At 38.1% G+C, this 14,178-nt stretch overlaps 1 protein-coding gene across 2 annotated transcripts in view; it reads left to right on the forward strand.

The window, feature by feature from the left end:
• The window catches only part of ROBO2 (roundabout guidance receptor 2), an 875,524-nt gene that overhangs the window by 753,241 nt on the left and 108,105 nt on the right, over positions 1 to 14,178 (forward strand). For both annotated transcript variants that reach the window (XM_054517862.1, XM_054517859.1), the window contains 2 exons: positions 5,903 to 6,027; positions 10,247 to 10,418. In XM_054517862.1, the coding sequence (XP_054373837.1) occupies positions 5,903 to 6,027; positions 10,247 to 10,418 (297 nt within the window). The remainder of the gene's footprint in view (positions 1 to 5,902; positions 6,028 to 10,246; positions 10,419 to 14,178) is intronic.

Raw genomic sequence — 14,178 nt, forward strand, 5'->3', positions numbered from 1 at the left:
ATTATCTGAATTTTGCTTAGAATATTTACAAGTCAGTGTCTTTCCCCTTGCCCCCTTTGAATAAGTCACAGGAATATATCAATGGATGATAAACAATTCCAGTTCAAAATGAAGCCCTCCTCTTTATCACTTTAGCTTGCCTAAGTAATCTCCATGATGAATTTATGTGCAGTTCACTATCAACTGAAATTAGTTGTAATTAAAGGTTGTCAAATCTGTAATTTAAGCCCTTGAAATTTTTTGCTGTCACTCATTTCCTGTAATACTTTTTTTTTTTCCAATGGATTTGATCCAAAGTCCACAAAAGCCAAAAGGAGAATTTCTACCAGGTTTAGTGAGGTTTGAATAAATTCTCATATTCCCTGGTGGAATCATAGAATTTTTTTTGCTTTGAAAAGACGTTCAAGATCTTTTAAATATTTCCAGGGATAGTGATTCTACCACCTCCCTGGACAGCCTGCTCCACTGCTTGACAGTCTTTTTGGTGAAAAAATTTTTCTTGAAACCCAATCTAAAGCTCCTCTAGCACTACTGGGGGCCATTTCCTCTAGGCTTGTCATTTATTACCTGGGAGACCAACCCCACCTGGCTACACCCTCCTGTCAGGGAGCTGTAGGGAGCAACAAGGTGTCCCCAAGCCTCCTTTTCTCCAGGCTAAACACCTCCACTTCCCTCAGCTGCTCCTCATCAACCTTGTGCTCCAGACACTTCCCCAGCTCTGTTCCCTTCTTGGACACCCTCCAGCCCCTCAATGTTCTCTTGCAGTGAGGAGCCCAAAACAGCACAGGACTGAGGTGTGACCTCAGCAGTGCCCAGCACAGGGCACAGTCCCTGCCCTGCTCCTGCTGCCACACCACTGCTGATCCAGGCCAGGTGCCATTGGCCCTCTTGGCCACCTGGGCACAGCTGGCTCATGTTCAGTCACTGCTGACCAGCACCCCCAGGTCCTTTTCTGCTGGGAAGATTGCCAGCTACTCTCCCCTAAGCCTGTAGCACTGCCTGGGGTTGTTGTGACTCAAGTACAGGATCCAGAATTTGGCTTTGTTGAACCTCCTACAATTTGCCTTCGTTCATTGATCCTGTCTGTTGCAGTAGGAATATTAGAAAAAAACTTGCTACAATATCTGCTTTTAGTTAAAATCACCAATATAATGTATGAATCCAAGGGCTTCTGGTCTGGGGAAGGTACTGTGAGCAAGTTACGATAATAAAATTCCTAAAATTACGAAAATAAAATTCAGTAGGATCACTGAATTCCATGTCAACTCCAAATCACAAGATCAGTTGGGAAAACTGTCACTGGAAAAAAATGTTGCTAGTACTTGATATGGGATCAATGGACTTTATTGCTATGAATTCACATTTTTATATATTAAATTTCCCCTCCCCTTCTGAGTCTTCTGCCACATTTCTTATCTGATGACCAGAGTTCACCTACAAGGGGATGAACTTTCTGTCTCAGTCAAGCTTTTCTGCATCAGCAGCTTTATCAGCTCCTGTTGACTCAGTGTAACCTTTAGTATTCAGCAGCAGTACTAAGAAGAAATGCATGAAATCCATCCTATCAGATTAGAGATTCTGCTAAATATTAAGATTGGAGTAGAGTTGAAAAATCCCTTTGAAGTAATATGCAGCTTTTTTAGTTGGGTTTTTTTTTTTTTTGGTTGTTATTTTTTAAAACTCTTTAACACCAGAGCAGGGGTTACGTTCATATACATTTATTAACAGCATAAAATATCAATTCAAAATATCGTGCACAAACCACCAACATTCTAAAAGAGTACAACAGAATGCACTCTTCCCATTTTGAACAACATAACTACTGCTAATGCTTTTCTATCTCCATTTTAGTTCCTGCAGTCAACTGTTCTGTGCTGTAAAAACAGTTCTGAACATGATGTGATTAACCTTAGGGTCCCCCCATCCCCTCATCTCAAAGCTCCCTCGTACATGGCCTGTGCTTTCTATTCATGTTCAACCATCTGATTTCCATATCATCTATTAGCATAACAGAGCTCTAGTGTGACATTGATTGAAGCCAGCGCTTGCTGAATGCAGTATCAAAGCATAATTTGCCAAAAATCAAATCTAATTTACTGTATACTATTTAAATTTCTCAAAAAAAAAAAAAAAAAAAAGGAAAGGAATTTTCAATAGAAGTATATTGGGTCTGTAATCTTAATTGTTCTTTTCCTTCCCATGTTTTTGCTAGTCTGCTGGAATCCAAGCAATATGTTTTATTTTAGAGCCACTGTCTTTGACTTTCAGATGTCAGTTAAGCAGGAGGTTTTCCACTCTGCTTCTTCCAATCCAGTTTATGTTATATCTGAAATAGTAAAAACTAATATGCTGATAGGCACAACACTCAGTTTGCTGCTTCATAAGTTTTTTCAACAGATCCTTCTAATGATCTTAATGTTTAGCTTGAACTAAGCGTTAAAGTACTCCATAACTTTAACAGCTGAGGCATATCAAGCCTGCTGTTACTTCTCTAACTGTACATTTTCAGAATGTTTTAGAAATTCACCTACTTTGAAAGCAGCAATAATGGCTTGAATAAATTTTGCCCAATGTTCCACTGAAGCCGCACTTGGAGCAAGTCGTGATCTCACTTAACCCTTCTGCAGAATGAAAGTAATAATATTTGTCTGTATTTATAAACAGCAGCCATATGTGAACATAATGAGCTCTCTTTTTAGGAAAATGGAAGAACACAAGTGCTTATTCTGTCAAAGAAGCCTGGCTGTCTCTGAGCAGGGTCATGCTGCACTCCCTTGGGACAATGACAGTCACAGTGTTTGGGTAGTTACATTTGACCAAGAATTACTCCTGCAATTATTAGCTGTTGCTTTCAGTTTTCAAGTTCAACTATAAATTGACAGATAAAACTGATGTGGTGAAAACAGTCTTTAAATGCTGTAAACAATGGTATTTTTATCAGAGGCTGTCTGTAAACAGAGCTATAGCTGAATATGACAACAAACTATAAGAAAATGAAGATTTCCTTCATTATATAAATCCATCTTTGAATATTTTTTTTAATGCATGCAAAATTTTAGTTTTGCAAAATAAGTTTGTTTTGAAAAGTAATGTTTTTCATGTCTTTTAAAATATGGTCCTAAATAGTTTGGCTGAAGGAGCTGGTTTTGTGCTCTATTTAATGTGAGTAAAAGCTCTGATTCATTTATTTTTATAGTGAATTTCTATTAATCAGGGCTACAGAGCAAAGCTAGAAAAGATATTGTTGCATAACTATGTGATTGTTTGCTGGAGTCTTTAGACAGCCTGACCTAGTAACTGTGAGGCCAAATATCTTCTCATGTAGTGTGGTCAAATGTTGGAGAGGACTTGGTGTGTGGCAGGGAGAGAATAGAGCAGCAGGGTCAGTCCATGTCAGAGCTACAGGTTTATTTTCCTTGTCTGATTGGGGGAAAAAAAAAAAAAAGAAAAAAAAAGAGGAATTTCTTTCTGCTCTTAGGAAAGTGAGAGATGTTGAAAACTAGGAACAGGTCAAAAACTGGAAACTAGGTAGAAACCAGGGTGTGTTTTTTTTCTCTTTTCATTGTTCCTTGACTACCAAATTACCTTAATTTGATCCTTGGAAGGTCTGCTACAGTGACAAATTCAGTTGTGTGGTATCTGTTTAGAGCTCTGAGTTATGGATTTACAGCAGAGATCTGTGTGCGTGAGGGTGTTTCAGATGAACCTTTAAACTAGTCCCTTGCATTTACTCGGTTACATGATTGGAAGGACAGGCTCATGGAAATGCCATGCCCTTCCTGCTTCTGTTGAGCTGTCTGGGAGCACTGTCTGTGCACCCCCCAGGGCACCAAGCAAGCCTAAGAAGTGAATTTAGCCATCCATCCTGCTTAGGATAGATCTATGGGATGGGCTTCTGGCACCAGGTTTTTAGGCACCATAGGAAGATTGTGGTCTTGGGGCCACCCAAACACTCTTTTCCTGGCACCTGTGGGGTTTGCACATGGGTATGCTGGGTGAAACAAGGTGAGGGAAACCCAAGAAACTCATTGTAGCTCAGCACCTGAGGAGTGGTGTAGCATGAGTTCAGTTCCTAGAGTATGTTTAGCAACATCTTACACAAACATCAAAACACGTGGCTGTAAACAGGCAGCAAGAAGGCACCTCACCCTTAGTCCTGCCTGTTCATGAGATTAACACCTCCTAAGGTGGAAGAAGAGGTGGACATTTCTCTCTAGAGAGGCCCAAACCTCTCTTTAGGAGTGTGAGGCAGAATAAAATACCCTCTACCTTCTAAACTGATTGTGATTCATGTTTATTAAGTGCTTTACAGTTCTTGTTTTAAGAGTGCCAGCACTACTCAACTGATGCTCTCTAGACTCCTGCTGATCTGTAAAGCCTTGGGAAGTACCTCATGAGATAACTGCAAAGTGTGTTTCAAGAGCATCAGGTCTGCTCACATTTCTGTGCAGTTAGCAGGTTTGTGTCTGTGCTGTCAGCAGGTGTAGTCGGAAGCTGGGTCTTGATTGCTCTTCGTGCCTAATTAAATAGTTTGTAATTATAATGCTGAAAATACGGTTTTCTAAAACACTTAAATTCTGTTTACCTGAAAGCTTAGTGTTCCTAAACCATCCCTCTGCACACCCACAAAACCAATAGTGGAATAGAAGAAAACAAGGGTGGGTTGAGGGGTTTGAGTTTCTTTTGTGTTTTTTTTTCCCTGCTTCAGCCTGCCCCAGAAGTTAGCTAGTCTTTTGATAAGAATATTTGGAGATGGCTTACATTTTTAAAATATGCAAAAGAGTACAAATCCCAGTGAATTCCAGTGGTGAAGCAAGAGTAGAGAGTTTTCATGTCCCACATAGAAAAATCATTTGCTTTACTTCTACATCTTTCTCAACATAGTTACTGATTTCAATTTATCTCAAATCCTCTAAAACTTCTTCCCCCCTCTCTTTCTACTCATTAGCACCTTTTCTCTACCTTCACATTTCCAAGCATTGACTCTCTATTCTCCACCATTACCCTCCAGACAGTCAAACTATGCCCCTCTCTTAGAAATTATTCACTTCTGACTGTGCTTCCTGGTCCCCTACAACTGAACACTGTTAATGCCAGCGACTTGTAAACATAGCCAGTCCTGCTTCTTCTTTCTTGTTTTAATTCCAGTCTCCTTTTTTTCTTTTCCTTGTGTCTTACTTACCTCTGAAATACCTATTCCTTCTTACTCACCACTCACCTCTCCACATCAACTCTTCAACTTTTGCTTCTCTCTACTCTTTAAACTAGCTGAAACCTAGGTTTGCCAAGTTCATGTTCTTTTAGCAACAATTCTTTTAACACCAAGTCCTCCTCCCCACACCATTCTTGACCATACTGCTTCTAAGAGGAGTAAGGGAGCTCGTGAACTTGGGTTCTTTTGCTGTCATCCAGACCTTCCTCTCCTTTCTCAATCATTTTTTAAAGTCCAGAGGGGCAGGTTAAGAAAGGCAGTCTGTTATCCTAATTCATACCTTGCAATACACAATAGCTCCAGCAAGCTCTGTGAAGAGTGAGAGGATCTGAGGGTGCTGATACCTTCCCAGAGCAAAGGTAGAATACATCCAGACTCAGCAATAGAAACACCTGACTCCTGCTCTTTAGCATTTAATGTTGTCAGAATTTACTCTAGCATGTATGGTTGTAATGTTTCTTTCCTTTTTTAATTTTTTTTAATACCTAAGGATGTCACATACATATATTGCTGCTCTCTGTCGCTGTTGTTGTTTCTGTTTATATATTAATTCTGTCTATACTAATGAATGTTTCTGGTGTCATGTCCTCTGACATAAATCTCCATAATGTTGTCTTTTTCCTTCAATATTCCCTTTCTCTCCCTTGCAAAATAAGCTAAACTTACACCATGGTTTTTCTTACCTTGTAGCTCCCCCACAGTTTGTGGTGAGACCACGAGACCAGATTGTAGCCCAGGGTCGAACTGTGACTTTTCCTTGTGAAACTAAAGGAAATCCCCAGCCAGCTGTTTTCTGGCAAAAAGAAGGAAGTCAGGTAAGTTGCAAGCACCTTTAAGTCTTTCAAGTCTTTCTAAATAGTTATATTGTTAAATTTTAGGGAAAATTCTTTACATTATCTTTCACGGTTCTTTTCATCTTTCACAGAAATTTGTCTTTTTAAATTATTGCTATTCTCTACTGAAATTTCTGTCACTTTTTTTTTAAATTTTCTGAAGAACACAAAGGCCATTTAAGTTGTTGAAACCTGTGCTAGGCACTGTATAGATGAGTAGAAAGAAACAATTTTTTTTTGTTCTGAAGCCCCCAACAAACAGGTGGGTGAGACAGGCATAGCAGATAAAAAAAGGTATGACTCAATTTTGAACTAATCAGAGCCAGTAATTACAGTTCACAACCTGTCTAGACATGATCAAGCAAAATGTATCCAGCAAGCTGATTTGCATTGGCATTTTCTCATAGAGCTTACAGATAAAGGTTTTGAACACACAGATGCTTTCTTCAGTAAAATTGTCTCAAGAAATTTCCAAATCTGGTTTGGAAATATTTACCTGATCCTCTTTAAAGGCAAAATTTGTGAGGCAGCAATTGATTGGCACTGCCATCAGCCCATACTAACTTTATAGCTTAATATCTGAATGTGATGCCACAACATTTCTTTACTGGAGGCATTGTGTGTACCAGCTCAGGTAAAAGGTGAAATAAAGAGCTGAACCATAGATCTCCTTCTCTGCCCCACCTGCTTCTGCTTCACCTTCTCAGGAGATCAGAAAACTGGTCCAGAATGGCAGGACCAGGCTGACAGCATTTTGTGCTCTGCTGTCTTGATGGCTTACAAAGACACAAAACAATTACTTTATGGGTGTGATTATTTTATTGTCTGAGTGCAAGCTTAACCTTCAGTGGGTATCTCTCAGTGTAATATTTAGAGAAATTTAGATCTAGCCTCCAAGGATTACATCCTGGTAAACACAGTATTGAGAATCTCACTAAGGTGACAATTTTTCCAAGGGGAAGGTAGAATAGCATATTGAAATTAAAGTAGGAAGTACTGATGTGCTAGCAAACATTTCAAACCCCTTCCTTGTAGAGCATTTTAATAACATGGTAATGTTTATGTAAAGTGAGCTTATAGTGTCACACTTGAATCTAATAAAGTGGACATCCATCATGCTGTAATAAAGAGAAGAGCTTCTAATTAAAGTAGGACATCATTTTCAGGATTAAAGTCATTTAGCGTAATTGAAAAGTGTTAATACTCTATTTTATCCTCTTCCATTTGTATCACTTCAAGGGTAAAAACATTTTAAGGTGAAAATGCATCTTGTGTCTTTAATTGAATGTTATTACCTACTGATTGTACAATGTTGAAGCTGCTTAATTACAAACCTGGAAAATTATTTACCATATTGAGAACCAGATCCCTAAGGGTTAGAATAGACTTTTTTGGCAAATGAATGCAACATAAAAATTGATACTTGCATGGTTTATAATCAAACCTTGAAACATGGCTCAATGTAGTTTACAACATTCTCATGTTAATCTTAATTGATCATCAGTGAAGTAACACAGGCTGGGGTTGCCATCTCAGTGTATAACTTGCCATATTTTGCAGTGAGATGCCACGGAGCGAGTGAGTTTCCACAGTGTATATCATCATAGCAATGGAGAATGGAATTTTGCCAAATCACAGGATTTTTCACCTTTGCCTCCCAGCTATTAATTGTTGCTTGTCTCTACAATGCTGTTTCTGCTTTTAGGGGGACTGCTTGCAGCATCACTTCCAGTGTTCAAAGTAATGCTATACAGTCAGGTTATCCCACTCCAGTAATTGTAGGGCATTTCTGGTTGTGAATCCATTCTTGATCCTGCATTTTTGAGCACAACCAGCTGGAAGGGAGGGGAGCTGTTCCCTCCTGAGTAATTTTTTTGTGCCAGCCTGTGTATAAACAGCTGGTCCTTTGTGCTTGGTAGCCTTTTCCCCAGAGCCCAACAGCCGCTTGCTGATGATATGCGCGAGGGCAGGGCGTGTGTAACCTTTAGACTCCCTGGATTAAATTCTTCCTTGAGATAAATTCAGTCTTGCTATATCAGGGATGGCTCTGGTCCCTCTGTTTGCAGCCCAGCATGCCACCATTGTGCCCAGATGAGCAGCCCAACAGCTAATTAAAACTAGTGAAAAGGTGAAAAGAGTTTAAAAAGGGGTTGTACTGGAATTTAGAACAAGTTATAGTTCATAGTTTTCTGGTCTTTGAAGGGAGGAGTTCTGAGACTGGTGAACTCCTCCTGATGTGTGGAATATTCACTGAGACATGGTAGCTTTGCAGAACAGAGAAGCCCATACTGAAGATATAAACAAGGATTGATTCCCCTTTTTAATGAAATTATAAAGAGGGTTCTCGGCTGTTTTTCTCTTAAGAATTAGGAGCTTAATCCTTGCACTGTCTTTTACATTCAGCTTGTTTTTACACTTTACATAATGAGTGATAAATGAAGTCAAGGTCAGCTACGTCAAATTTCTCCTCTTTATCATAATATTTACATAATACCCTCATGCAGTAGGTATCTTGTGCCAGGTAAAAATTATTCTGAAAGTTTCAAGGCAGTTCAGAAAACAGGGCAATTATTTGAGACCCACTTAGTCTTATAACCTCAAATTGTTTCAGAATTTTAATACTTTTTTTCCATATTATCTGGCATGTTTACTGGGTGAATATTGATTTTTGAGGAAACATTTTCTGTTATAAATTTCTTAAACATTGCTATTGAAAGGCAGCAAAAGAAAAGCCTTGTGTGATGAGTAACCCAGTAGGTTAATACAATTATAAGGATACTTGAAATGTTGGATCTTATTTAAAGCATATCTCTTTCCTTTTGCTGCCAAAACCATAGAGATAAAGGCATGAGTTTCACTTAAAATAAAATTTGTTTCTTACTTGAATTCTTACTTGTTTCTTAAGCAGTTTGTTGCTTATCAGTTGCAAATAGTTTTTGTAAACCATCAAAGCCTGTTTCAGAAGAAACAGATATGCAGAAAATTCATTTAATACTCTACTCCACACTTTTAGATATTTTTTTTTTAGTCAATACAGACAAGCTTAAAAGTTAGTAGGGAGTCATCATTAGAAAGCACAGCAGAGCTAGACAGTGCTGCAGTAATGACTGAAAGCTTATCACAGCATGGTAACAGTGTTTAGGGGTATTTCTGATGCAAACTTTTCATAGAATCTTGTTGAGTTGACATAAAATCCAGACCCTATTTTACTGGAATTACTGTTGCTTAATTATTGTTTAAGCTGTTCTCCTTTCTGTCTCATTGGGCAACACTGCTGACCTTTCTCTTCACATTGCCTTCCTTTTCCTGTTCTTATTTATTCACAAGAGCTGTGCCAGAGGGTATAACTTTTTCCTTGAAAACACAGCTCTCACCACTAAAACCTTTTTGGGTCTGTAGTATTGATTCACTCATCATATGCAATGACTACTAGAGCCATTCCAGTTATTATTATTGACGTCTCTCTTTTCTCCAATCCAGCCCAAAGGCAAAAACTAATCTCCCTGTTTTGTGCTAACTGATATCTTATCCTACATGAAATTATTTTTTTCTCTCTGATGATTTCCACATCAGATTAATACCCTTTCTATTCCCCCTCCAGGCTCTATGCTGCATTTCTCCTTTGGTTTATCACAGTTTTAATTTCCTTTTACTTCTCCTTTAAACTCTCATGCTCTGCCACCTTCTCCTACTTCATGACATGCTTCTACCTTCCTCCCAGCTTTACTTATGTGCCATGCTCTTACTTTCTCCTTTTCTCAGAACATTTTCATAGCCAAACAATGGTGGTCTGTTCCCTCAGGTCTCCAGGATTCAATGCTTGCTGCTAGTTTTCTAGTGTTTGCTGTAGTGTGATGTCCTTCTGGTTTGATAGCTGAGTATATTATTACAATTGCATTCAGACTGAAGATGACTGTGTCACAAATATAAATCACTCAAGTGTGATTGTTGGGAAATGTCTCCTTGCCTACACCCCAGTCAGAACACAGCGCTGTGAGCTGTCAAAAGGCTGTTTCTAATTTAAACTGTGAGTTGCCCAAGGCAGGGAAAGCAGCTCTATGTGTTCATAAAGTCAGAACCACACTTACTTTTTGTCCTCGATTATTTATAGTACTTTTAAGGAAAAATCATTGTCTCTGTAGCTGAAGGAAAAGTGGTGCTTTTGTGTTTTGAATTGATGTGAGATGAATTGTCTTTGCAGAACCTACTCTTCCCAAACCAGCCTCTGCAGCCCAACAGCAGATATTCAGTGTCACCAACTGGGGACCTCACCATTACCAACATCCAGAGGTCTGATGCAGGCTACTACATCTGTCAAGCACTGACGGTTGCTGGAAGCATTTTAGCAAAGGCTCAGCTGGAGGTTACTGATGGTGAGCTCTTAGAAATTCCTATTGGTTTTTTTTTCCTGTCAAAAGTACATTAAAAGCAGTGTAAATAAAGGCGTATGAGATCACATAAATCATCCAAGTAAATGGACAATTTTCTATAGGAAATAAAGTGAGAAAAGGTCTCTGTATTTGCCTATGGAGTAAAAAAGGCATCAAAGTCTAGTTTGCCTCTTACTTGCTTTCTGGAGGTTTGTTAACAATGGAAAAAAGGGACACACCAGCTTAGGATAGGTTTGGTGAGAAATGAAGCTGCTTGGTTTGCTAGAGCTAAGATAGGACTGCAAAAAAATAGCCCCCCAAAAAAATGGAGAATGAATGAAGGTTTGTAATTAAAGCAGTGAACTGAAGTGCAAAGAAATGTATCTCCATTTCCACCAGTCCCCAGTCCTATCTTAGACATGTAGGTAATGTGTCCCTAGCTCAATTAAATGAACACAGTTGCTCTGGAGGTGGTGGAGTACCATAGGTTTAGACTGCCTGCAGCATGTAGCCCTTTAGTCCCTCCATGAATAAAGCTCAGAGCTGTGTTCCAAGAATGCCTCAGTAGGAGTAGGTGTGAAAAAAAGTCATGAAAATCCATAGATAGAGAAGAGTTTTCAGGGAAGGAAAAGAATAATGTGGTCTGTCTTGATGCCTTTCATTTCAAATTTTTGGGTTTGATATTCATCCTGCCTTGAGGTTTCCCATCTACAAACATGAATCCTTTTCATATGTCAGGAATCCTGTTGATATCCCTCTTCATCTTATTGTGGATAGAAAGCAGTTTGCATCCTTTCATGTTAGCAAAGAAAACAAGAGAATCCCTCTTATACTCAGAGACAGTGGCATTCCCCAGCATCATTATTCCTTATCTTAACTGACACATTAAATATCTCCTGACAGACTTTGATGAATTTTTGCCATTAAAACTGTTGTTATATGCAGAGGTCTACTTTTACTGTTCCCTTAGAGACCTGCCTGCACCATGAAAGTTTGAAAAGATGTCTAATTTTGAATAATCTGCCTTTTCACAAGAGCATATTCATCACAAGTGACAGGTAGAGAGGTTCAGGCTCGTATTATAGAGGTTTGAGCATTAATTTGATGCCTTTTCTTTGTTTTCCAAAAGCTGCCTATATTTTTATGACAAGGGGAAATAATTTCTGCCTTATCCTTGCATCTCTTTAAGCATACTGCATTTCTGTAGTTCCTGGAGACTAAAGACTTGGCTTTGCTCTGCAATGTCTTTAAGTCCTTCCTCTCGTGGTCTGTGACAAAATGATGCATTTTCATTCAATTCAAATTTGAATGTAGATTAAAAGGTCATTTAAAAGGAATGGAAAGGCAATATTTTTTAATATCTGTCCATAGTGCTGCCTGATTCAGGGCCATGACTGTGATTGGAATAAATAGAACACACCAACATTGGCTGGGAGGACATTGAGCTGTTAAATGGTCACACCTGCTGATGCTGCACAGATTTACAGCAACAGGCGCTGAGCGGATCAAATCAGGTTCAAGGATGCTAGTGATGAGAAATTCTTCCTTTTGACAGCCAAGGGCTTTGATCCACCTTTATCTATTTCTTGTGTGGGGAAAAAATAAATCCTAATTGATCTCTTTGGAATTTTCATTAGTTTGTTTGGAAAGCCAAGGGAAAGTGTCCCTGCTGAAAGTCAAGCTCATCTCTGGGTAATTCTGATTAAAGGCTACGTGCATTCCACATAGCTCAAGAGCAGCAGAGCCACCAGCTAATGCTCTCAAGGAGTGCAGGGCCTGCCTTCCTCAAATGCTTTCCAGAACCTCCTGTCAGCATGATAATTATGAAATAATACAAGATTGCTTTATAGAAATACCATTTCATCCCGGAGTCAAAGGGCGGGTGAGGTCAGAACAAAAGTGCCAAAACAACATTATGGAGCTGAGATTATGTGAATAAATGTACCATTAGATCACAGATATTTTTTTAATTGCTTTTAGTTAGGAAGTTAACCATAAATGTCTAAATAATCTGTTTTGGTTGATGCTGAGCAGAAGTTATGGGAGCTAATGACTTTTATCAGCAGGGAAATCTAATTTAATAGTTTTAAGAATATAATAAAAGATAAACACTGTGCGTGCTAGCTATATGCTTAAGCATTAGTGTTCTAGTTTTTGGCTGGTGATTTCAGTTTTACTTCCTAGCCCAGAATTTTTCTGTTTGGTTAATGATTTAATAATAGTGGCGAGCCATCTTTTTCATTTTGAACACATTTTTGTTTGATCCAGAGTAATTTAGATCCAATTGAAGTTCCAATACAGAATGAAAACATGTCATGTGCAGAAAAACAAGTGCTTAATTATACCATATATAGCAGTGTTTCAGTTGTTACATTTTTGCACTTACAAGTCTTTACTGGAAATATTTTTAACTCAAGTGTTCACATGAGAAGAGATTACTAGCTATGATGAAATGTGCTGAGTTGAGTGATAATTTTGCTGATTATGGACTGTGCTAAGAGCCTTCAGCGTATTTGAAATTCAAATCTTGTGTTTTCTTGAAAGGCTATCATGTAATTCACTGTCTAATGCACATCTGGAAAAGCAAAATCAATTTAAAAATTGAAGAATCTTAGCAATCCTTTCAAACCCAAGAAATGAATATGCAGCTCACAATCTTACAATGACAGATCATGCAAATAAACCAAGTGCTTCCATCTCTGTCTATGCTCAATATAAAAAGAATAGTTTCCAATTAGTATTTGTCAATCACGCACAGAATATTTTGGAGAGGATTTTAATTTCTCTTCAATAATTATTAAAATTTATTAATAAATGTTTCACAGTTTACTTGTCTACAAATCTGACCACCACGATTGTTAACCCTCATCCAAAGTATATTACATGTTTTATGGCAAGTGTGACAGTTTCAAACAGGAGAAATTCAGAACAACTTCACAACTTCCTGGGAAGCTCTTCTGCAAAAAAAAAAAAAAAAAAAAGACAGACCAGGGATTGGTCTCTGCTTTTCTACCTTTCAGACAGAACCCTGCCCTATCATGAGTGTTCATGATGTGGATTTCCTTACTTTTGTCTGATTTTACCCATCATTTCACCAGGAAAATTTTTTTTAATTTTGATTTTGGAAGTGCCAAAGTAAAGACTTCATTTTGTCTTGCTCTTAATTTCCATTGTAATTTGACCACATATCCCCTAAATTTAAATATGGTTTCAGTTGATCTAACCTGCATTTATAGTGAATAAAATGTTAATGAACAAATATAATTTGTCCTTTTCCTATCATCTCTTCAAAAATTAATATGCATTTTAACATGAAATGAATCTGCTAATTTTTCAGTTACCAAATATGAGGATGTATGGATATTGGCAAATAGTTTCAAAACCATTTTAAAAATTAAAGTAATTTTGAAATCAACTTCGGTTTTACCGTGCAAATATGTTTGTGGGCACACAAAATGTTTTTGTGGAACAGATACAGATGTTTCTAGCTAGGAGAAAACTATGAAAAGAAGCTAATTAAAAGGTTTAAAAAGCAAATAACAGTCCCCACACCATTTTGTGGCTATTTTTCACTAGCTCTCTGTTCTTCATAATGCTTCTGACATATATATTATTTTAAACTCTAACCTAGTTTTGGATCCTTACTAATGAGGACCTAAGTAGCAGGAATGCAAGCACACACATGTTTTAGAGAAGATTTACAAGTCATGGTTGTGAAGACAATACAGCCGTTCACAGATCAGTGGAAACTCTAAGTGTTCAG

The sequence above is a fragment of the Molothrus ater genome, chromosome 2 (assembly GCF_012460135.2).
Source record: "Molothrus ater isolate BHLD 08-10-18 breed brown headed cowbird chromosome 2, BPBGC_Mater_1.1, whole genome shotgun sequence".
Lineage (NCBI taxonomy): Eukaryota > Metazoa > Chordata > Aves > Passeriformes > Icteridae > Molothrus > Molothrus ater.